We start from the raw sequence: 23,514 nt of genomic DNA on the forward strand, positions 1-23,514 counted from the left end.
AAACAACAGGCATATAAAAAGATCTCTTCTGGGCAGCTTTTAAACATGGCACATCCCACCGTAAACATACAATCACTACCTTGAGTCACTGCCCCTTCTGAGAGGCACAAAGAGAAAGCAGGGTTATTGGATTTCTTCACACCCCTTTGTTCCACACCCCCCCCCCTTTTCTCTCCCCTTTTCTCTACAAGAGAAGAAGAACATTCATATAAAACTATTTATTCATAAATATTTTCCAAAACGAAAATAGGCTTACGAAAAAATATCTTAAACAGCGGCATGGGCGGGGTGCTCCAGTTCAGGGGGCTGCATGAGGAGGGAGATGGTGGGACACAGCTGTCTTTCCATCTCTCTCTGGGTTTCCCCAAGTCTTTCCCCTCCAATCAGGAATAAATTGCAAGTCATCAAGGGGGAGGGTCTCTCTGTGGGAGGAGCAGCAGATTAAGATATGAGCTCAGATACCAAATTTAGGGTGGCAACAAAATTTTGGAAAACGGGGGTGGGGGGTTTAGGAGAGAAGCAGCAAAGGGGGTGGGGTGGGGGTGGGGATATACTCCCTTAAGTCAAAGTTTCAGTCAGGAAAGGGAGCTTTGGGAATTTTTCCAAACTGAACTGATGAGGACAGGTGGCGTTTTGTGTCCCTCGACAAAATCACCTGCAGAAGCAAGTGAAAAAATACGGCGGCCTATAAAATGTTAACAGAAGGTACCAGTCCACAAAATACTTTGTACTGGGATCCTTTTCTGGCAGCCGGCTGACTTCACCGGTTGGTAACAAGTTGGCGTCATTTTTGCTTTTTGCCATTTCCAGCAGTGACAACTAGGCAGAGGTTGGAGCAAAGTCACCCTGAACTGTTCCCAACGCTTCTGACTATTGGGGATATTTATAGAGCCCTGTGCCCTCGTCTGTCACACACTTGGGCATATGATGGCAGCCAAATCGGGGGTGACGTCTGCACTTGAGAGGTTGGCGAGGAGGGCAAAGGAGAACAGGATGTTGGTGTTTGCTGCAATTGGTGGCGGAAGGGGCATAATAAATTCTCCAATTTAGAAGACACACAAAAATGTAGATTGGGGGGAAGTCACTCTTTTGGAGGGATTCTCAAATTCTTTTTTAATCTCCACTCTCTCACCCGAACCTGGTGCACATGAAGAGCATTTCCCCTTTTTTTCTCGACCTCTTCGTATGCATTACAGGCAGAAGAGAGCAAGGAAAAGGCAGAGGAGAATCCCGCCACTGCCGCCCCTCCTCCTCCTCCGTCCCGCGGTCACTTTTAAAACTTGCATGCATATTTTTTTTTTAAAAAACGTGCAGCTCGCCCCGTTCCCCCACGGTTGTGACGGGTGGGGTGTGGGGGGTGTGATGTGGTGTTATTGGTTGGTCTTCCTTTGCCGTTGCCCCAAGCGCACCGCAGTTGTCTCTGGAAGGAAGGCTTGGCACCCCCTGCTGGCCCCAGGTCATCACTGCAGGTCCCGGTCTTCCAGGTAGCGGTATTCAAAGGTGAAACCCTCCTTTTTGCGCTGGCCCCATTTCTCGTAGTCAAAGTAGATGTAAGTGCCCTGTGCAGAAACAAGAGAGACAAAGTGTATTGGAGAATGAGCTTCCTCTTGCCCAGCAAGGAAGAGTCAGAGAATTAACAGCTTAGCAACTCCGCTCTCATGTCAGATTAAGACTTGATAGCAGGAGGCAAGGACTGGGCTACATCTCAGTGAGGAGGAAGGGCTTTGGGGGCCCTCAGGATCCCAGTTTCATCCTCTTAAAACATTCAGAGCTGCTGAAGCCCAATGCCATAGAGCTATGTGGTGAGAAGAGACATCAGAATACCCATTTCAGGGGTAGGTATACAGCAGAGGAATACAGACCTCCTTCCCTTCTCTATATTTTCCTTGAAGGGAGAAGTCACACTCAGGTAACTAGCTGTCCCTGCGGACAGCGGCATGAACCACAACTCCCAAGAACCTCAAAACCTTTTCTGCATTTACTAAATTCAGAGAGAGCTGAAGCAAAGCTGTATTAGAAGCGACTCTTATTCAAATCAACAGTGTCCACAAGAAAACTATGTAGGACCTTGAAAATGGGGAAACTGTGCTTCCTGCTTTCTCCCCACCTCCCTGTTACAGAAGAAAACAAATGATTATAAAATCCCCAGTGGCATTGCACAGTCATTATGTACTCTTAAGCCCTACTCTCAGACATTCAAGCCAAACAACATCCTCATGGGAGTTACAGCGGAATCCATGCAGACTGGAATCCTTAAAAAACCCCAAAAATTTACAATAAGGGTTTCTAGTTTTCATGGCACTGGAATTAACTGGCTCAAAACTCAACAAGAAGCTCCAGGGCTTAGCAGGCAAAGTTTCTATGCTTCACCTGGCTACTTACTCTGGTCCCCTCATTATTCCCCCCCCCCCCATTCTTCTCTTCCAGTAAGAAAAGGGCCATAGCTCAGTGGCAGAGCATCTGCTGTGCCTTCAGAGAAAGTCCCTGGTTCAAATCCTGGCATCTCCATGTAGGATTGCATAGGAACCCGTCTGAAATCCTGGGAAAGCTACTGCCAATCAGTGTAGACAATGCCAAGCCCAATAGACCAACGGTCTGGTTCAGTATAAGGCAGCTTCCAGGGGGGTTGGGAATCCATGTGCTGGGCCCATCCCATTCCCCCCCTGCATAGGAGCTTTTGTGGTCCCCTCACCTGCTCAAATTCATCAGTGATGGTCTTGGGTTCTTCGTGCCGCTGGAACCACATCATGTACTTTGTGTGGAAGCGCCAGGACTGCTTCTTCAGCGCCTTCGCTGCCAGGTATTGTGCCTTCGTGCCCTTTAAAGCATAAGGTGACAGGTGAGGGCTGTGGGATACACACACTGGTACCAGTTCCAAGCAAGGGATGTTAGTAGCACATCCGTGGAGCACTTATAGGCCCCAGTGGGTGGTAGTGGTGGGGAACGGGTGGAAAAACCTGTCCATCAGAAACTACCGACTTCTTACCTCCAAATAGTAGAAGATGAAGAAAAGGGTCTCTGTAGAGAGGCGCTGGTAGAACTCCACCGTATCGGAGTGTGGGGGAGGCATCTGGTGGTGGTACGGAGGGGTCGGGCAGGGGTTTCGCGGCAGATATTGCCTATGGGGTTAAGAAGATGAGTGTGTTCAACTCCAGCCTGGTGGTGGCGGCGGCAGCAGTCTCCCCATCCCCTATGTGTGCATGCACACACCTCAAACCCCACAGATAAGCTGGCTGGAGGGTTAAGACAGTAGTTCAAGATGGCAACTGGAGTGGAAGGGAGGAAGCGAACCAAGGAAAACAGTTGAAAACGATATCAGCAATTCCCACCGGATTGTGCCAAACTCTCCCTCCATCTGCCACTGTTTGGTGACTGATGGGCCTCCGTAATGTCCAACCATCTCAAGGCGGTCCAGGGTGTGGGTGGGTGTGCAATCTCAGGGTTTGGGTCCCAAGTCATTAGGGACATTATATGCTAGCGTTAGACTGAATTCAGTCTGTGAGGACCGTCAGCCAGTGCAGATCCTGCAGGACTGGTGTTATGCTGCGTGGCCACAACCCTCTTGAATAGTTCAGCTAAGGAACTTGCTCCCACAGGAGGCAGTGACAGCCTTGGATGGCTTTAAAAGAGGAGGAGCAATTTCAGAGAGGAGAGGGTTACCAATGGATACTAGTCATTATGGTTATGCTCGGCCTCAATAGTTGGGAGGCGGCAACACTTCTGAATACGCGTTGCTGGAAACCACAAGAGGGGAGACTGCTCTTGTGCTTCCTGGTTTTGCACAGGCAACCATTTGGCACCGTGAGGATAGGATGCTGGACTCAATGGGCTTTGGTCTGCTCCACCAGGCTCTTATTTTCTTACGAATAAAGGTAAAGGTACCCCTGCCCGTACGGGCCAGTCTTCCCAGACTCTAGGGTTGTGCACCCATCTCACTCAAGAGGCCGGGGGCCAGCGCTGTCCGGAGACACTTCCGGGTCACGTGGCGAGCGTGACAAGCTGCATCTGGAGAGCCAGCGCAGCACACGGAACGCCGTTTACCTTCCCGCTAGTAAGCGGTCCCTATTTATCTACTTGCACTTTGACGTGCTTTCGAACTGCTAGGTTGGCAGGCGCTGGGACCGAACGACGGGAGCGCACCCCGCCGCGGGGATTCGAACCGCCGACCATGCGATCGGCAAGTCCTAGGCGCTGAGGTTTTACCCACAGCGCCACCCGCGTCCCTTTCTTACAAATACTTGCCCCCCAAATACTGGAATTGATGATCTAAATCCTCAGGGTCCAGGGAGGGCGTCAAGGGCAACAGCAATTGCCAGAGCGGCTCAGTTGGCATAGCCTGAAACTCTTCATCTCAGGGTCATGGATTTGAAATCCCACATTTGAGCAAAAGATTCTTGCGTTTCGGGGATTAGACTAGATGATGCTTGCAGCCCCTTCCAACTCTACAATTCCTTGATTCTAGGATGGCTCTTTTCCTCACCTAGCAGGAACATCCCCATGAATTGCATCTCCCCCGCTCTTAACCTGTGTGTCTCCCATGTGCAACAGTGGGCTTTTGTTGCATCCTTACAAGCAAAGGGAAGATTTTGAGCCGTGCTGGCGATATGAAAACTGGACTGACAATTTACAGTTCAGAGAACTTGAGGATGTGACTTGGACTGTGAAAGGCAAAGGCCCCTGACACACACCCACACCCACACACAGACCAGGGCAAACCCTCTTACCGGATCCTTTCTGAATCAGAAGGATGAGGCATGTGGTGCCAGGCGGCCTCCTCCATGGCCTGTTGGTAGAGCTGCTCCTTGGTGAGAGGCACAGGCCCCAGGGGGCACACCCCGAGCGAAAGGGGGATGTTCACCTCAGATAGCTGGATGGGGGGCTGGTTGGAGGCTGGCTGGGAGGTCGTGCTCGTAATTAAGATATCAGCTGGAGCAGAAAAGTGGAAAGAATCACTCAGCGGGGACTTAACACATGCTCTCAGGATACAATTCAAGCGAGCCTGGACTCTGAAGGCTGTATTTTTAAAAGCAGCTCCTCCTGCTTCTCACGACGAGTCCTTTGATTCACCAAGAGTTATTATCTTTGCTACCATCTCTTAAAAGGTGGCTGTGGATTACAGTTTAGGTCAATCTCATTTCTTGCTATTGCATGAATAAGCAAAATCCTGTAACAGCAGAACACCCCTAAGCAAACCGGGGGGAAGGAGAAGCAAATCTCCAACTCCTCCACAAATCTCTCCGGCCTCCTGTGATCTCTTTCCAGCAACCTCCCAAATGTTCTGCAACCTCCTCCACTCTCCCAACTTTTCAACTACACCCAAAAGGTCTCCCAATGGCCATTGGGATTCGCCAGCCATTTTTTCCTGCTCCCCCGCGCCCCATTTCCCACCACACTTTATTAATTCGTGACCTGCATAAAGCTGTGATCGTGTAAGTGAAATCAGTGATCTACCTGTACTACTCAGAACTTGGGAGACTTCATTTTCTCCTCCAAAATGTCTTCCTTCTCTTGCACAGACCCACAGCCTCAGAGAACACTTTCATTAATTTTTTTATTATGAGCTCATTTTAAAGCAAGCTTGACTCTTGTCACAGATTCTTGGTTTAAAATATCAAGCAATGAAAAGCTCCAGGGACAACATCTGGGCCAGAAAAAACTGATTATTGTGTACCAGATGGCAGCCTGCTCCTCAACTGCCAACACAAATGGTGAATGGAAGGGCTGAGATCTATAGCAGAATGACTTGCCTGTAGGCCAAGGATTTTTGTTGTTGTTGTTGGGGGTGAGTATAGAATGGAACAGAGAGAGAAGAGTGGAGACTGGTGGTCTTAGAAACCACCACCTCTCATCCAAAGTAGCCACACTTCAATTTCTGATCAAGGTTGTCAGGCACACGCAGGAATGCCACAGGACTCAGAAATGTGCACCTGAACTGTGCTGACACTATTTGGCCTTCCCCCTGAGCCACAGCTTTGCAGGGGCAATGCCTCTCTCCCCACACTTACCCCTTTCAGCGAGATGTAGCGATGGCACGGGGTCCTCTATGCTAGAGCCGATAGCTGCCCTCTCAGCCATTGACTTCAATGTACTTAGAGGCTCAGGTGCCTGCAGGACACACAAACGTAGCAAAGGAGGAATGAGGGAAAGCTGTTTTTATGAAAGCTGCTGCAATGATTAAGACTCACAGGGAGATCCCAGGCGGTTAAGTCACCTCTCGGGCAAACCCACCTTCCAGGGTTCTTTTGAGAGGATGACGTGGGACAAGCACAGCCACAAACACCAGCCCAAGTTCCCTGGAGGAAAGAGGGCTGGAAGCAGCCTGGTGCGTGCGGAGCACAAGCGATCGCTCACCTTGATCTCTGCTGCGGAGCTGAACTGGGGTGGCCCGTTGAGCAGGGTCTGGGCAGGCTTGCTGTCAGAGAAGCTGGGCGTGGGCGAGGCAGGAGGGTTGGCAGTCAGAGGCACCAGGAGGCTGGATCCAGTGGTGTTGCCACCGCTCGGTGGCTGCGAAGCTGCGCTGGGCTCTTTGCTGCCAAAGGAGGCGAGACACAGAAGTCAGGGTTGCACTTCCTTCAAAGATAGAACACTTTAGGCTTGTCTGACCCAAACACAGGAAAGGAGAGAACCAGACAGATCTCCCCAGGGAAGATGTTCCAAAGTATAGGTGCCATCATTGAAAAGACCCTCTCTGGCTGCATCTCTGGCAGTGACGGGAAGCCAAGGAGGGGCTCTGATCGGAAGGATCAGACAGGTTTATGCGGACTAGAACATTTTTCTAGAGAGCATCCTGGCATAGCCTGAGTCTTTATAAAAAAGCACTTTAAACTGAGCCCGGAAGTAAATATGAACGTAAGAAAAGCCCTGTTGGGTCAAACCAATGACCCGTCTAGTCCAGCATCCTGCTCTCACAGTGGCCAACCAGATGCGCCAATGGGAAACCCACAAGCAGGAGCCAAGCCCAAGAGCCCCCTCTCCCTTCCTGTGGTTTCCAGCAACTGACATTCAGAAGCACTACTGCCTCCGACCGGAGCTAAAGAGCAAAGTTATATTTTATTTATTCATCAGCAACATTTACAACCCAGCTCCTTGTGTGCCCAGATACCAAGATACACAGAAGTTTTTTTTTAAAAAAATGCTGCCAAATAATGCACTTTGCTTTGATATTTTTTGTAGTTTTGTATTCTTTTCTATTATTATTATTATTATTATTATTATTGATTTCTCTTTTGTTATTTTGGATGCTTATATTTACCTGTATTTGTTTAAAGCAAAATTAACAAAATAAAATAAAATAATGCACTTTGCCAAAAGAGGGCAAAAAAAAGAAGAAGAGCAAAACACCACTTACAACCATGTAAAACTCTATGGTCTGCCCACTAGGAAAAGTGGTCCATGGTGGGAAGAGTGAGAAAGGACAGCCAGGAAGGGACAAGATAGAAACTCACACAGAAGCGCTGGGCGGGTTGTGCGACGCCGTCTGATTAGGCAATGCCTGGTTGCCGCTGCTTAGCGTGGAGTCTGAACTGCTGTCCGCTACCACAGAACTATAACCTAGGCAGGAGGGATTAAAAAGAAAGCAGCTCTGGCTTGACTTCTGGGCTGAATGGTCACAACATTACACAAACGAGGGGAAGCTGAGCTTCCTGGCCTAGGTATCAATGGAGCAGCTCCTAATTTTGGCTTCGTCTCAACCCTCCCCTCCCGTAGCCTATAAAACAGCAACTGCCGGCCTCGCTACATTACAGCCTGGCCTTTAGCTGTTGCTGGATAGGAAGGAACTGGCAGGCGACACTTTTCGGAGCATGGAGGATTATCCCCTGTGGATTTTCAAGATGCTGTTGAAAAGGCGCAGCTACATAAGGCGACCCTGCTAAACGCCTGGCACCTGCAACACAGCAGCCATTCCTAACCCCCCAGGTATCTTTTGGGAAACTCGAAGCAACAGCCCAGACCCCAGACTCACTGGTTGCCCCGTTCTGCTTGCTGGCGTTCTGCTGGGTGCTGGGAGGCCGGGGCTGAGAGGCATTGGTGCTGGTGGGCGGGGGCGCCACAGCCTGGGCGTAAGGGGTCGGGGTGGTGGGTGCGTGCCCTGCCGGAGGGTTCGCTTTGCCGCTCGCGTTCCCACTGCCAGCCACAGCCCCGTTGCTGTTGGAACCCGGCCCGTCCCCCAGCGAGGACGGAGTGCTGGAGCTGCCGCCCATCGGGTAGCTGGTGGGGATTGTGGGAGGCGGCTGGTGGTGGTGGTTGTGGAGGCTTTTCGAACCATTCTTCGCTGGGGACTGGGGGGAGAGAAGGGTGGGAGAGGGGGGGAGAGAAGATTTAGGATCATAACTGCTGCCTTTCTACTCAAAAGAGGGCAAAACTAGGAACCATTCATCTCTCGGTTCACCCGTCCCTCCACTCTTTTAAGAGCTGGCCTAAAACATACCGTCCTTACGGTGATGGTACAGTCCTCTTATTGGGCTGTACCACCTCAGAAAATGCTTTCAGAGAGGGGAGCCCCTGGGAAAGCAAACTCACAAGGACAACTCCTGGCCTGTAAAAGCTAACTTTTTAGGAGGTGGCCATGATAGAAACTGCTCCCCTCTCACATGCAAGGTGTTTGTACGTTAAGGAGATTGCAATGTGGGTGTTACTCTCAAAGCAAGCGGCTCTGCCCAACCCCCCTCCCCCCAGCCCTACTCTTGCATGCATTCTGGAAGTGGTACATCCTTCACAACAGAACTGAACCAGATCAGAAGTAACATGCTGGAAATGGCTCTACCTAACTAGTCCTGATGCCCCTCTGTCCCAAGAAGCCCGGGCTCCTCTCCCCTTGCCCAAATCACCAAGGGAGTTTCTAACCCATCTTCCAAAAGCCGAACCCTTGAGAGGAATGAATTCTGGGCTCCAAACTCACTTGGCTCACTTCACTGTCTGTTGATCGTCCCCGTTTCTTGTCATCTTCAGAGTTCTCCTAAAGGAAGGAGGGAAGGCCTGATTAGAAAGAGCTGTTACCCGTGGAACTAAGAAAGCAAGCTGGGTTTCTAACAACCTGTAGAAGCATTCAGTACTATTCGCTCAAGTTGATATAAACCCGAAAGGTCCCCTTTCCTACCCGCCACCCCTGGCATCGCAACAGGGGAGCCTCCTTACTGTTGTGCAGTTCGCAGGGCTGGGAGGGATTGGGGAGCTGGACGTGGTGGAGGTAGGCGTGCTGCTTGACTGGTTGAACATCTCATCCTCCATGTGACTGTGGCTGGGTGGGGAAGTGGCAACCAGGGCCTGTGCTGCAGAGTCAAGAACAAGGAGATGCTTATGAACCCAAAGAGGCTACAGTTCGTAGGCGCTGGCACAATCCAGCAGGTGGGTACTGCTGTTACAGGGTATGATCCCACTGTCTGGGCTTTGCAAGAGTTCACTGCTGTGCCACTTTATATTTGAGAAGTATACTGATGTCCTGGCTAGCGCCATCCTCCCAAAAAAAAAGGATGAAGAGGAAATCAGGGATCAGTACAGTGGTGCCTCACAAGACGAAATTAATTCGTTCTGCGAGTTTTTTTCATCTTGTGAATTTTTCGTCTTGTGAAGAACGGTTTCCCATAGGAAATGCATTGACGGTTTCCCATAGGAATGCATTGAAAAAGGCACAAGACGTTTTCGTCTTGTGAAGCAAGCCCATAGGGAAATTCGTCTTGCAAAGCAACTCAAAAAAACAAAAAACTCTTTCATCTTGCGAGTTTTTCATCTTGCGAGGCATTTGTCTTGCGAGGTACCACTGTACGCCCAATTCTTTACACCAGTATTTCCCAACCTTTGTTCTCTAGCTGTTTTCGGACTACATTTCCCACCATCCCTGACCACTGGCATTGCTAGCTAGGGATGATGGGAGTTGTAGTCCAAAAGCAGCTGGAGACCGAAGGATTGGAAACACTGTTTTACACCAAACCCCACCACTACAATGCACTGAAGTAAACCAGCCTAACAAGTTTCTGGTACACAAAGACCAGCATACGCTCCTGGAGTTTTGAGAAGGGTCACGACGCAAACTTTCAGTGTCAGTAGCCCAGGTGAACAGAGATAGTTCAAGCAGCAACAAAACAAAACCAAATCTCAGAACAGTTAATGAGCTGTGTAGCAATAATAAAATGCACAGAACCACAGCAGACTCTCACCAAATGCTGAATCTGCGACAACAGGCAAATGGCAGCACCTACCCAGTAAAAGCCCAAACTTCTAATTATTATTTATTGAATTTATATACCGCCCTATACCCCGAGGTCTCAGGGCAGTTCTAAGGGTGGATGGGTATCAAGCTAAATGCTAAGCTCAAACTTGACAGTTGCCTCCAGGCCGCAGGTTTTGTTAGGAGGGAATAACTCGTTGATTTAAAATGCTTTGAGGTTTGCTCCTTCACAGTTATCGTAGCTGGCGCTGCACTACTGCTTCTTCCCCAAGTGAAGGACCTACTGAGTCTCAAGGCTGCTTTGGCTTCCCCCACCCAACAACCAAAAGCAGCCCAGCCAAAGGAGACACTTACGAATGTCTTCTAAGTCGAGGTCATCATAGAGGAACTCGTTCTCCTCAAAATCAGGGTCCTGCGAGGAATCCACATAGTATTCCACGTCATCCTTGATCTTGCGGATGGAGTCCACGTTGATGGAGTCATTGTCCAGCATCCGCAGGATGGTCTCCAGCATACGAATGTGGTACCGGTGTTTCTCAATGTGCCGCTTCAGGCCCTCGATCCGGTCTTGCTTCTGTGTGGGGAAGAGAGACAGGTTCAAATCCTCACCCATCCAGGAAGCTCACAGCACAGCACCCAGGCACCACCTCTCAGCCTGACCCCCAACCTCACAGAACCTTGTTTCTTGTGAGGTCTCAGAAGTCCTAGTTCCCATAGATACCTCCACCTTGGCTTTTGACCTGTGAGGTGATGCCATTTCCCCAAACACAGCCCTCCGTCCTCCGAGGAGGACATCACCCATCGACTCACATCCTTGTCTCCTTTCTTCTTGCGCGTCTGGACAGACAGCGACTCCACTTCGCTCTCAAACTGATCCACCTGCATGTTCAAGGTGTCTATTGTGTTCTGAAGGAAGGACAGGCAGAAAGAAACATGTTATTCTCCCCAATCCTCCCTCACCATGGAAAAGAGGTTCTCCCTCTTGCCAATGAGTGGCTAACAGTGGTCATCCAGATATTATTGGACTAAAACTCGCACCATCCCTGGCCACTGGCTGTGCTTGCAGCACCTACAGTATCTGAATGGGCATAGATTTCCCCTACAGCCCCAGACCAGGCTCAGGGCTCTCTGTTTGCTAGCATTAGAAAACAAAGCCTGGCAGGCAGAAGCTCTCGGGTTCAGGTGAAGTGACAAAACTTTTTTGGGTGGGGGAGAGGGAGGAATCTCTCTCCCCCCCCCCCATGTCTGAACCTCAAGCCTCCAATGTCAACTATGAGTGGAAAGGGAGGACCACCTATATCACATGGCATAAAGTCACAGCTTACACCCAGTACTATAAAAAGAGGACGTTTTAAAGCAGGAAGAAGAAGAAGAAGAAGAAGGAGTTTGGATTTGATATCCCCCTTTATCACTACCCAAAGGAGTCTCAAAGTGGCTAACATTCTCCTTTCCCTTCCTCCCCCACAACAAACACTCTGTGAGGTGAGTGGGGCTGAGAAACTTCAGAGAAGTGTGACCGGCCCAAGATCACCCAGCAGCTGCATGTGGAGGAGCGGAGATGAGAACCCGGTTCCCCAGATTACGAGTCTATCGCTCTTAACCACTACACCACACTGGAAGGGGTTATTGGTGGTCCTCTGGTTGCTAACAGAGTCTATAACCTCCATCAGTCCCAGTCAGCACAGCCCGGCTTCGGCTGGGGAGGGCGGGATATAAATAATTTATTATTATTATTATTATTATTATTATTATTATTATTATTAATGGTCAGGGCTGATGCCAGTTGGATGTAGTCCAAGGGTATATGGAGGGCCTGGGGTTCTCATGCTCCTGCTTTAAAGACACACCCCTTAAAAACCAGAGCTTCCTTCTCCCTTCCTCTGCTAAAAAGCAGCTCCTCCTTCTAGGCACTTAGCAGCCAGCCTCCACTTGTCCTCACCGTCAGCCACTGCCCGACTTCCTCCTTTTCCTTCTGGGCTGGGTCCACCTTCTGCGCCAGGCCCAGGCCCTCCTTCGAGTAGGCTTTCGTCTTGGTCTCACGTTCCACTACCTTGAACCGCTCCATTTGCTGGAAAAGACAGACCAGAGGCAACTAGCTGAGCTAAGGGCTGCTGAGAAGTCCAAGCTATCAGCATATATTCCCCGCTCAGTGAAAAGGCAGAAATCCTCAGAAGCAGCAGATAAATTGCAAAAAAATAAATAAATCTAGATTAATTACTCCCAAGTATGTTTCAGCCCCAGTTTTTAATCTTCAATCAGGGTGGGGAAAGGGTAACTCTTCCCAGGCTTTTCATCACTGGTGGACTGAGAATTCTATCTGCAGTAGGCATTTAAAGGATGCAAAATGGGATCTTTGTTAAAAGGGACCATTCAATCACACAATTCTCCCACCTAAATCCTGAAGCAAACCCCTACGGGGAATTGGTACTTTTCCTGAACGTGGAGACTGCTTGGTTCTGGCCTTAAAATTGCCCAGCACGCTTCCGCTGGGCAATTCTTCATCACAGAGACTGCAGATCCAGCCCAAGAACCACAAGCAGCAGAATCAAGTGGCAGAATCCTCAGGTGGTAGAATGGACTGTTCTATTCCAGACAGCAATGGAGGGATAACCATTTCTAAATCATTCTTGTGTGTGTGGTTTTTTTAAAAAGCCCACCGCAAGTAAAAAAACCAGCGCAGTAGAAAGGATGTGGTTGGATTAGAATCTTTCTACTACTGTGTTGCTTGTTCCCTGGCAGAGGCATTTAGTTTGGTGGGTAGGTTAGGGGTGGAGGTCCTTTAGGGACATTTAAAAACAGCTTTGCCTCATCTGTAGTTTGAAGTGCTACCTTTTACCCCAAGATCCTAATTCAGCTGCCAATTCAGCTGCCACGTTTAAACTGAGCCACATAGCTCCATGCCCTAAGAGAGCTCTGCATCCCATCCCCTGTTAACTAAAGAATCCTGGCTCCCTAACCATTAGCTGGAATTTACCAGGATCCCTTCCTACCCAGGAATTCCAGGCTTCAGGTCCATTTTTGTAACTTTACCGACAGCTTTTTCAACCATCCCATTTTGCCTCTGAAGCTTTTTTTTTTTCCAAAATAAAAAATGAAGACTTGTGAATATAGTGCATGTGCGTGTATGGAACTCATAAGAAATGGCTCTGCACACATTACCTTGCAAAAGGAGATTTAAGGCAAACCCATAAAAAATGTGTATGTACCAATGCATTTTCAGTCACACATCACATGCTAAGAAGCCAGTGTCGGCTGCAACTACCCACAGCAATAAACATGTAAGCAGCCATTTAATGCACAAAGTTGCCCTCAAGTTTGAATGATCCAACTAATATGCAATTTGTGCCCCCGTGAATTGGTCAGTGATCACCCTTTCTTTGCCACAGTGAACACACAGCACTTGTGCTTGATGGTTCTGCATTAGAAGATAACAGACGAGATTTACAGCCGTACAGAACGGTGCAGAAAAGAAAAGAAAAAGTTAAAATCTGAATATGCATCATGCCAGTCTGTGCACATCATCATGGCAAATACAAAACTCTGCTTGCCTGTTGCAAAACAGTTGTCCAAGTGTTAAACCCCTTTCCTAAAGGGCCCAGGAAAGTCTTGGGTCACAGCTCAATAGACCTTTCCCCTGGGTGTCTTTAAACCACCTCTATAACTTTACCATCTATCCCATGTTGTCTCAATCAGAAGACCTGCTCCAAAGGGATCCTGGGCTCCTCACAGAACCCCTTTCTGCAAAAGTCTCCCAGTCAATATCTGGACTGTAAAGGCAAGCTGGCTCACCTTTATGAGGTCACACTACTTACTAGCCAATTGCAATGCTGTGGGGGAGGAGCTAAGCAAAGTTAAGCCCACGTATAAACAGGAGATCCTCAGCAAAACTAAGAACCAGTATGAAAATAGCTGAAGGCAATAAAATGTGTTAGTTTTATACCTTTGGTAGACACATAATTTCCCAAAATAAACCCCCAATTAATTAGGTATCTTGACAGGCACCAATATGTAGCAGGTAGTGGATTCTTCTTACCGTCTCAATGAGTTTTCGGTTGTCTATTAGCTGCCTTTTGTCCTTAATCTCATTGGATGCAACCCACGTCTTGATCTGGTCCCTCAATCTCTGCAGAAGAAGAAGAGCCAGTTAAGCAGGTAGGTGGGATCGGTTGGGGAAAAGAGACCAACCTACCTTTCCTCCGATGAAAGAAGGCTAGTGGTCAGAGGTATGAGCAAACAGAAGTAGCTAGATTGTTCATCATATGCTATCACCGCTAGAATTGGCATTGGCGAACAAAGAAGCTAGCCTTTCCTTGCTCCAACAATTAGAATTCACTTTCTTTTAACAGAATCTAAACTCACTAAACAGGCTGTCCTTTGTGAAAAATCTATGCTTTTCCAAGCCTCATTCTTACTCAAATTCAGCCATGTCTGATCTGATGTTTTAAACCTCCAACCAATGGTCAGGGATGATGGGAGGTGTGGTTCAAAACATCAGGAGGACAACGGAATAGAGAAGGCTGATCTAATCTATACATCCTTGCTACCCCAAGGCATTCTCACAATGAAGCTATGACACCCCCCAAAAAACACCTAGGTTCTTTCCCCTTCTCAGTGGAGCCATACCTGTGTCCAGGCCACCCCACCTCTACTCTCTAACTATAAACCAGCAAGCCCTGTGGGGAAAGAGTGCCCCACCTTCCTCTGCTCTTTCCAAAGGGGCCCCTAGAGTCCTGATACTCCAATCACTCCAACCCCAACATTCCCTGAATTTGGTAAGAAAAGATCTGGAAACTAGCCCAGGCAAAAGGTTTACCTGGAGTTTTTTTATTTCTTTTTTCAGATCGGCTTCATATTTCTCCTTCTGGTTGGCATTAGCTGCATTGTGGAGCTGTTGTATAGGGAGAAAGAGGAAACAAGAAGTGGGGTGAGAAAGATGGAGACCCCAGGGCTCAGATCAATCCAGAGCAGGGAAAAAACGGAGCTGAAAAAATTCCAAGGGGGGGGGGGAGAGGAAGAGAAACCTCTGTGGACATAGCAACAAGAACAATTACAGGGCAATGTGATGGTCTAAAAGGCTAGTGTGGGGTGGATGTCAGAGAATAGGGCAGAATTTAGGAGGAGAGGCCGCTGCCAGCCCTCACCTTCTGCCAGATATCTTCAAACTGCTCCACGCCTTCCGACACCTTTTTCAAACACCGATCAATCTCACCTGGAGGAGAGAAAATCCCTGCTGAGAGCAATCGTAAGATCTACCTTGCCCAGACCTGGCCATTCCTTCCTCCCAGTCTGAGAGGAGGATTCTGGAACGGTGGTTCTCCTCTCCCTCAGCTTCCCGCAAGCCTGCCCCTCTCACCCTACTGAAGTGCAGGATCCGTCCTTTGACCAAAACAGAACCGAGCCACCTCTCCCCTTCCTAAACTCCTCTCTCCCTTCAGAGCATAGTTACTGCTTTCTAACATCCCAAGTCATTCTCCACTTCTAAAAATAAGGGGGGGGGGGGCTCTTGCTCCTTTAGTCAACTCTTCCCTTCCCTCCACTCTAACCAACGAGACCCCACCCTCTCCAAGCGAGCTCAGGGGAGTCCTGGCTCTGGCCCAGCTGTTCTGATGAGCAGCCCCGCCCTCTTTTGCAGGCCAGCCAGGTGCCTAGCATGTATTAGTAGCCCTGAGCTTGGAGAGTGCAGGCAGGCTCCCTTACCTTGTAGCTTCCTCTTGTCTGCCATGTTTCCTTCACTATAGAGGGGCTCTCTTCATACTTTATAGAGCGTTGACGCTTTAAGAAAAGCCAGCAGAAAGGCAAAGTTACGAAGCAAGCCCAGGACAGAAGTAGCACCTCCTGCTGGAAGGTGCTAAATGGAGGTAAGCAGGATGAGTAAGATTTGAGCTACTGCTTTGTTTTAAGCAACAGAACATTTACTGCTTTCAGCAGCTGGATATATAAGCCACAGGTAAGGCTTTCTTCAACACAGCGCTTCCCCCTGTTGATTTCTACCCGTTAAAAGCAGAGAGTTTCTGTCCAATGAAAAGTAAAGGCCACAAACTTGGCTGAATCACAGAGATTATCCCAGGAGAAAGTGGGCAAATGGGAGGTAATGCCTTGGGGGAAGTATCCTATAGACAGGGAAACTGGACCCAGTGGAATTAAAGAACTCCTTCCCACCGCCCCCCGGGGACCATGCAACAGGCAAACGCTCAGCGTGTGGAGCTTTACTCAGTATTCAGGTGATGCAACACTAGGGAAAGCCTCATCTGTTGAGTTTGGGGTTTTTTTAATCATGCAACTCTTAAAGGCACCCAGTCTTCCAGAAAAACGTAAAACACATTGATCGTCCAAGGTGGAACAGATTTGGAGCAGGGATTTCCCCAACCCCATCATACCGTATCCTTATCTGCCACACTCTCCTACAGTCTTTTCCAGACTGAGCCTTTGGTGCACAAGACAGTTAGGCTTTTTACAAGGCCCAGAAGACTTGGGTGGTTTCACAAGCCAAACAGCTTTTTATTTTGTCAATTAAAAACAACAACTGACTAGGTGCCAGCTCTGTTATTTGACAGTGTTGCTTTAACCAGCCTAGGGGATGCATTATAAGGCTTGCACTCACCTAGTGGCCCCTGGGCGCTTGTTGTCTCTCTCTCTCTCTCTTTTCCAGCCAGGTTCCTATGCAGGTGAGAAAAAGCACATGACTCACAAGGGGATAGAGCCCCACCTTTTTCCTCCTCCCCCATCCAGCCACCCACCACGTCAGGCAGCAAGCTGGGAAGCACAAGAGGCACCTATAAAGGCACAGTGGTGGGTGGCTAAGGCTACCGCAGTCTAAGGGACTCAGGCCTGGAATGAAGCAAAAGTACAGGGCTTGCAGATGGAAGAAATGGTTCCTGCCTCCCCAGACAATGGAGTTGTCCTAGACTAGGAAAACCCCAGCACTAGGGGTTGGTAACTTTTTTTTTCCTGGCAGGGAAACACCTGCCACCCCATCAGAAGTTTAGTGGGTTAAGCTTTCATCATCTATACATCAGGGAAAGCTGAATTGCTCCTTGTCACACAGGTATTAAAGGCACAGGAGCCCTGCTGGGGGGAAAGCTGGCAACCCCACCAGTCACTAGTGCGGGTATGTGAAGAGATGCTTGCAAAGGTGTCTGCAAAGCAGGATGTTTGTTTTTTCTTCCCAGACTGAAAATATGCCATAAACAACATCCATTGTTAAGCCTGTGCAATTTGAACTAGTAAATGTTTATGGGTTTATTCACATGTCTGAACTAGTCCCTATTCTCTCTCCAAAATTCTCAGCCAATGCAACAAATTTTCTATTCTCCTCGTGGAAAATCATGCAGCAGAATTCTGAGGTAGTCCAAGGGTTCTAGCCTAGCTTGGTACCTGCTGATGGATACTAGATTTCTACCAGTTTGAATCAAATGTAAGGAAGCATTCAAAACTGCAGTGGCGCAGCCCAGCTTATCACTTCCTTGTGCTGCCCGAGTTAGGCTACATACCTACCAGGCTCTTCACCATTTCTTTCCCAAAGATTCCATACCCTGGTAGGCATCTGCCCTCCAGCTTCAGCTTCCTAACCTCCAGAAAACTTAGGAAATCTTTCCTTGCCTGTTTCTCTACTGTCAACTGCAAGATCCCACCATACACACCCACCCTCCCAAAGTAATTGTGAGTCCGGGTCTCCCACCTCACACCTTCAGAAACAAAGCTTTCTTCACAAAGAGGCACCAGTAGACCAACAATAAATGTGAATTTGGGTGACCCAGGAAGTTCAAAACATTTTCCTATTCCAAGCAGGGGATCTGGGTCAAAAGCCAGTTCTGGAATAAAAGCAACTTGGTTCAGTGCATGTCTACTCAGAAGTAAGCACCACCAAATTCGAAGGGAATTATTCTCCAAGTAAGCATGCACAGAATTGCAATTTTTGGAGTTTCCAGGTCCTCACTTGGAGATGGTACCTATACCTCTAAATGCACCAGGTTCCTCTTACCTACTGTGGAGGGAAATCAGAATCTCACAACAAGCTGGGGAAGCGGGCAGGAAGGGCTTCACTGGAAGAAATGGGCATTTTAAAGAAAATTAACCAGATGCTGTTCCAGTGCCCTTAAAAGGCAGGTTCATCTGCAAACATCAGCAGGTGGCTATGCTGCTTTTCACACTACGAAAAGCTTCACCTGCCGATTTCTGCATATCAAGCTGCCATTAAAGGCACAGGAGTCCAGGCCAGGCCCTCTGATAACCTTAGACCAGGGGTGGAGAACCTGTGGCTCTCCAGAGGTTGCTGGACACCAGCTCCCATCAGCCCCAGCCAGCACAATCAGGGAAGATGGGAGCTGTAGTCCAATAGCCTGAGAAAGAAGAAAAACAGTAATGATTTGCCCACTGACAGGAACAGCTTGGTGAGCAGAATCAAAAGCAAAACAAAACCCTTACACTAAGCAATGGTGACACCAACATCTAAGATGGCAAACTTGCGATTTTACTTGAAACTATTGTTAAGTTATAGGATTCCTTCTGGGTTTTTGTTGTGGGTGTTTCTTTTGGTTTGTATTCTGTTCCTGTGGCTGACATAAAACAGCTATTTACAGCCTCATGCTGGTTACTTACATCTGGCATACTGATACAGCTCAGTGTCTACATTTTCTACACTCAAGGAACAACCCCAGTTTGCCAAGGAACCACTGCAAAAGATTGTGGGGCATATTCTAAACAATCAGTTAATGTGGAGCACTGCATCTTGAGCAAGGGATTCATGTAGAAAGCTGCCCTATACAAAGTCACACTACTGCCCATCTAGCTTAGTAATGTATACACCGACTGGCAGCAGCTCTTCACGGTTTCAGGCAGAACTCTTTCCCAGCTTGGAGACTTCAAGGCTTGAAACATGGAGCCTTTCACATGCAAAACATGTGTCCTACTGATGAACTACAAACCTTGTGTTGTATATAAGCAACACTTTCTGTTGTCTAGCCCAACTGATTTCATTGCCTGAGTAACCAAGTTGTGGTGTTTTGGGAAATAAAACTCTCTCGAGCCGCACTGTACATATCAACCTACCTAACGCAGCCCCAACAGCCTTCTGACTTGCTGCAGAATATGTCCTACATGCTTTGCAAAGGTCTGGGTTTTGCTTGATGTGGAGTGACAGGGGGTTGGTGGAAGGAGGCATATCTGGAGAAGACATACAGCTGGATCCCATGCTGTATCTGACATGGAAGTGATGCCCACTTTGTCCAATAGGACTGAAAGCATGTTTAGAATTTCAGCCTAGAGGCACTACCCGCTGCAAGTGTCCTGAGGCTTTCGCTACATTTATGTCACAGTTCACTGGGCTTCAATTCTGGAGTGTTCTAAAGCTATCTCTGCGTTTATGCATCCTGTAAAGTGCACCCCCTGGAAATATTTATTTTTATATACCCTTTATATTTTGTAAAACTGCTCTGTGCAATCCCCATAGGATATTTTGGGGGGGGGGGGAATTGCTGCAGAGGAGACCACAGATAAAAGAAAAAAAACCTAGACACACACACAGTCCTGAACCTCTGGTACCCAACCGAAAGGCCCCATTTGCAGAACATGGTGGCAACATGGAATGCTGCCATGTACCCAATGTGTGAGTGGCCCCCACTAATTTGTGACCGCCTGAAGGAGGCAGCCAAGCTAAGTGCAAACAGCCTTGCTTCTCTAAGTGTGGTGTAGTAGCTAAGAGCGTGAGATGCGATTCAGAAAATTCAAGACTCAAATCTCGATCTCCATTATGAACTCGCTAGGTGGCCGTAAGAAAGCCACTTTCTCTTTGCCTCACCTGGCATCTGCAATATGGGGATAATAGTATCAAAGGAATTGAATGAAATGGGCATGGCTTGTTCTTTTTAACACATGGGGGGTGTTTAACCACAGGAGAGAGGAACACACAAGCCTTTGGAAAGCTAAAGAAAAATCAAGGAAGGCAGGAGACGGTTCACAAAAAAATAGATAGGAGATGCTTTGGCATTGATGCTTTTTTTTAAGGGCTAGATGAGTGCTACTGCATTTGAATGATGAGCAAGCTCAGAGATAGAACTTTTACTGTGATTTATGTCACAGGTAGTGACCAATAGGTAGCTAGGCCCATTGAACAACTCATACGTAAATGCAATCAACACTCTATATGGAGGAAAATGGCAATTTCCCACCTATAGTTTTGAATGCTGGGTAAATGCAATTCTCCTGCAAAAGGACCACTATTTTTTTTTTACAGGGACATCTGGATCCCGTGCCTTAATAACATCTGGAAAGACCCCTTCCCACCCCCTGTCAGCAATAGGGAACACTGTCATCAAACTGTTCAAGATTAACATTTACTAACAGAGTTGATATATTAGCATTTTCCAGAGTCAAAGGTTTAAGGACAGTCTTGCCATCAGGTTACCATAAGCTAAGGTGGTCCAATCCACCTAGGAATTCAAATCCCATTTCGGTTGCGGCCTCAGAGTGTTCCCCACAGATGAGTCATTACCCCTCAGCCTCTAGTCCCTGACCTGGTACTGTCTATTCTAATGGGCAGTAGCTCTCCCAAAGCCTCAAGCAGTGGCCTTTCTTAGCCTTGCTATTAAGGGATAATTTGACAGTCACAATTGAACCTGGAACTTTTATGAACTTGCACATCCATTTAGATCATTTGGAGAGGCCCTTCTCCATCTCCTGCTGTCATCAAGAGATTGGGCTGGTGACAATGTAGGAAGCAGTTATAGAATCTCCTGCAGCAGGAAATGCTCTTTGCTCCTACACTGCTGGTGTTTAAAGACCACCTGAAGACTTAATAAATATTTTAACAAGCTTTTCAATTTCTGTTTTTTTAAAAAAAAATCTGGTGTATTGCATTTTTTTAAACTATGTTGTGTTTGATATTTTAAAATATTTTTGTTGTAATCTACTGGACAGCTTTTATAAATATATAAACAAATGCACATATACTATATAGGCAAAGTGCATTTTCTACCTTCAAGCCTTCAACATGTCCTGAACCCAAGACCTGAAAAAATAATAATACGGGGATTCCACCTGTGCACATAATCACTGAGCTATTATGGTACAATATTAATGGTGTGCCTTACAGAACAGAAGAAATATTCCAAGTTCCTAAGATCACACACAATTTTTAAGCATCAGCCCTGAGGAGAAAGGGGAAATTCAATATCTTAGGTAGTAGCCTCAATTTGTAAGCAGCTTAGTAGTAAAGCACACGTTCTGCATGCAGAACATCCAAAGTTTTGTCTCCAGCATCTCCAGGTAGGACAGAGAAATACTCCTTTCTGAAAACTTGGGAGAGCTATGACAGGTCAGTGTAGACAATACTAGACAGACCAATGATCTGATTTGATAAAATATGGCTTCCTGTGTTTCTGCCAAGCTATTGAGATTTCACTAGGTCTTGACGTATTCTACATAACAGCTGTAAGGCTGACCAAGGTGTGACTTGTAATGTACTTTTTACATTACAGTCAGTGACTGGCTATAGTACCAGGCAAATCTGGCACTGGGGGCAGAATTCTGCATCTTAAGAATCTTCACTTTCAATGGTGGGGGGGGGGGGGAATGTATGTCTCTAGCCCTTAAGTCTGCAAAGTGTGCAGGTAAAGGCCAATGAAATCTCAAAAGCCAGCAAGCCTTCCCTTGAATAAGAGGCTGCAGCTTCATGCCTCTGCCTACTTACTGCCTTGTCTCTGCCCACAAATAGCAAAAACCAAAACCAGTTAGAGAAAAGAAGCAAATAGATATGCAGACATGTTGACAGCTAGCTACACATTCCTTTAGTAATTCATTACGAATTCTTATCACACTGAAGTTACTTATAGTTAAGAGATGCACTTATATGCTAATGGGGTTTTCCAACCATTGAATGCTACATTGAGAGAGAAATACTCCAGATCCCTCCCCAGGTGCACAGACGCCCCTACAGGACCCTATAGCACACATCCACACACAAGCGGGGCGTGGGGGGGGGGGAGAGGTGGCTTTATGAAAGCAACGTGTTTTTTCTAACGGGTTCCTTTATTTCTTTTAGCTACTTCAGCAACATAACAAGCATTGTGGAACCTTAAAGACTAACACATATTATTACGGCTTAAGCTTTTGCAAACGAGAATCCACTTCATCAGATGCCACAATGCTTATACCATAATGAGATCTGTTAAGTCTTTAAAGTACCACAATACTACTTTGTTGTTTCTGCTTAAACAGACTACCCCCTATAGGAATCGTTTCAGTAATAAAGATCTCTCTCTCTCTCTCATATACACACGCACACATGCCTCTCTATGGACCTCTCCAAATCAGGTATAAACTATATGTGCAAGTTTTCCAGGTGACCACAAGGACCCACAACCCTCCTTGGCTCAAGGTAGCCCTCATCACACGGCGCCCGCCACACATCCTCCTGCCAGAGGCTCTCGCTCCACCCCAGGCGCCTCTTCCCCACACACGCATGTGGGCCTCACATCCTATAGGTGCAGGTCCTACCTGTGGAACCGCATCGCCCCCCCGCATCCTCCCCAGCAGGGCGCCCTTCGTGGCCCCTGCGCACCGCTGCAACCCCAAACACCTGGCCCCCGACAGAGGCCCCCTCCGCCTGCAGCCCCCCGAGCAGCAGCGCCTACGGAAACACCTTCCCCCTATACAGCGCCCACCACCTATAGAGACCCCTATAGACCTCCCATTGGCCACGCCCCCTACGGTGCTCCCGTAGGTACTCGTAGGCCCCGCCCCCTAGGCTAGGCCCCGCCCCTTCTCGCTCTCTCACCGGCGGCTCCGGAGTCTCCGGGTCTCTCTCTCTCTCTCTCTTTTTCCCTCTCTCTCTCCCTCTCCCCCCTCTCTCGGCCTCCGCGGCATCCAAGATGGCGGCAGCCTCCCCCCCTCTCCTTCCGCTCGACCCGCCTCTGGCTAAACTCCATTGGATGAGTCACCCGCCCTTCAGGATAGTCTCTGTTTCTATTGGGTGGTGGGGAAGGGGCTGGTGGAGGGAAACCGGGGCGGGACGACGCGGCGCAGCCGCAGCTGTCATTTACATAAATACCTTTAATCTATTGGTTAAGGGGAAAAGTCAGTCAAAGCGTATCCGTATACTGATTGGCTCAGTAGGTACGGATGTAGCCAGTGTGATCACGCCTACCAGCCCGCGGAAAACAACCCGAAGGGGCAGGGCTTGTGGCAGAACAGATCGCCTAATGGTCATGAAAAACGTCCCTCAAGTCTTATTCGTTCATGATTGGCTATACTTCTTCCAACGCGCGCACTCGTGGGCATAGAATCATTTATTGGATAGCAGTTCTGCCACTCAGTCTAATAGTATTGCTGTTTGGCTGCTAGAGGGATTCGGA

The 23,514-nt window shown here is 48.1% G+C and overlaps 1 protein-coding gene and 1 long non-coding RNA gene across 5 annotated transcripts; one reads left to right on the forward strand and one right to left on the reverse strand.

Moving 5' to 3' along the window:
* Positions 1-203: 203 nt before the first annotated feature.
* On the reverse strand, positions 204-23,057 carry CNOT3 (CCR4-NOT transcription complex subunit 3). Of its 4 annotated transcripts, XM_083409385.1 has the most exons (20): positions 22,938-23,036; positions 21,138-21,170; positions 16,767-16,822; positions 15,863-15,937; positions 15,307-15,374; positions 14,979-15,053; positions 14,199-14,288; positions 12,105-12,233; positions 10,976-11,071; positions 10,520-10,739; positions 9,136-9,269; positions 8,900-8,956; positions 7,964-8,279; positions 7,446-7,551; positions 6,352-6,529; positions 6,006-6,105; positions 4,725-4,926; positions 2,987-3,119; positions 2,693-2,818; positions 204-1,559 (listed from the first exon to the last, which is right to left on the reverse strand). In XM_083409385.1, exons 4-20 carry the CDS (start codon positions 15,885-15,887, stop codon positions 1,461-1,463), a joined length of 2,154 nt encoding a protein of 717 aa, XP_083265511.1. In that variant the 5' UTR covers positions 15,888-15,937; positions 16,767-16,822; positions 21,138-21,170; positions 22,938-23,036; the 3' UTR covers positions 204-1,460. The 4 variants fall into 4 exon arrangements, with proteins under 4 accessions (XP_083265511.1, XP_083265509.1, XP_083265510.1 ...); XM_083409383.1 differs by lacking the exon at positions 21,138-21,170 and having other exon boundaries at positions 22,938-23,057; XM_083409384.1 differs by lacking the exons at positions 21,138-21,170; positions 22,938-23,036 and adding an exon at positions 17,656-21,035.
* On the forward strand, positions 15,003-17,407 carry LOC310662456. Its single transcript, XR_014504291.1, has 3 exons — positions 15,003-15,084; positions 15,928-16,023; positions 17,211-17,407. It is a non-coding gene; the product is annotated as an uncharacterized lncRNA (long non-coding RNA).
* Positions 23,058-23,514: the final 457 nt, after the last annotated feature.

This window comes from Podarcis tiliguerta, assembly GCF_965153285.1.
Source record: "Podarcis tiliguerta genome assembly, chromosome: 13".
Lineage (NCBI taxonomy): Eukaryota > Metazoa > Chordata > Lepidosauria > Squamata > Lacertidae > Podarcis > Podarcis tiliguerta.

Coding starts and splice junctions, on each gene's coding strand:
- CNOT3 (XM_083409383.1), bottom strand. CDS start 15,887: ATGGCAGACAAGAGGAAGCTACAAG. Junction 8,957..9,135: donor GCCCTGCGAACTGCACAACA/GTAAGGAGGCTC, acceptor TCCTTCCTTTAG/GAGAACTCTGAAGATGACAA. Junction 4,927..6,005: donor GCTACATCTCGCTGAAAGGG/GTAAGTGTGGGG, acceptor TTTCTGCTCCAG/CTGATATCTTAATTACGAGC.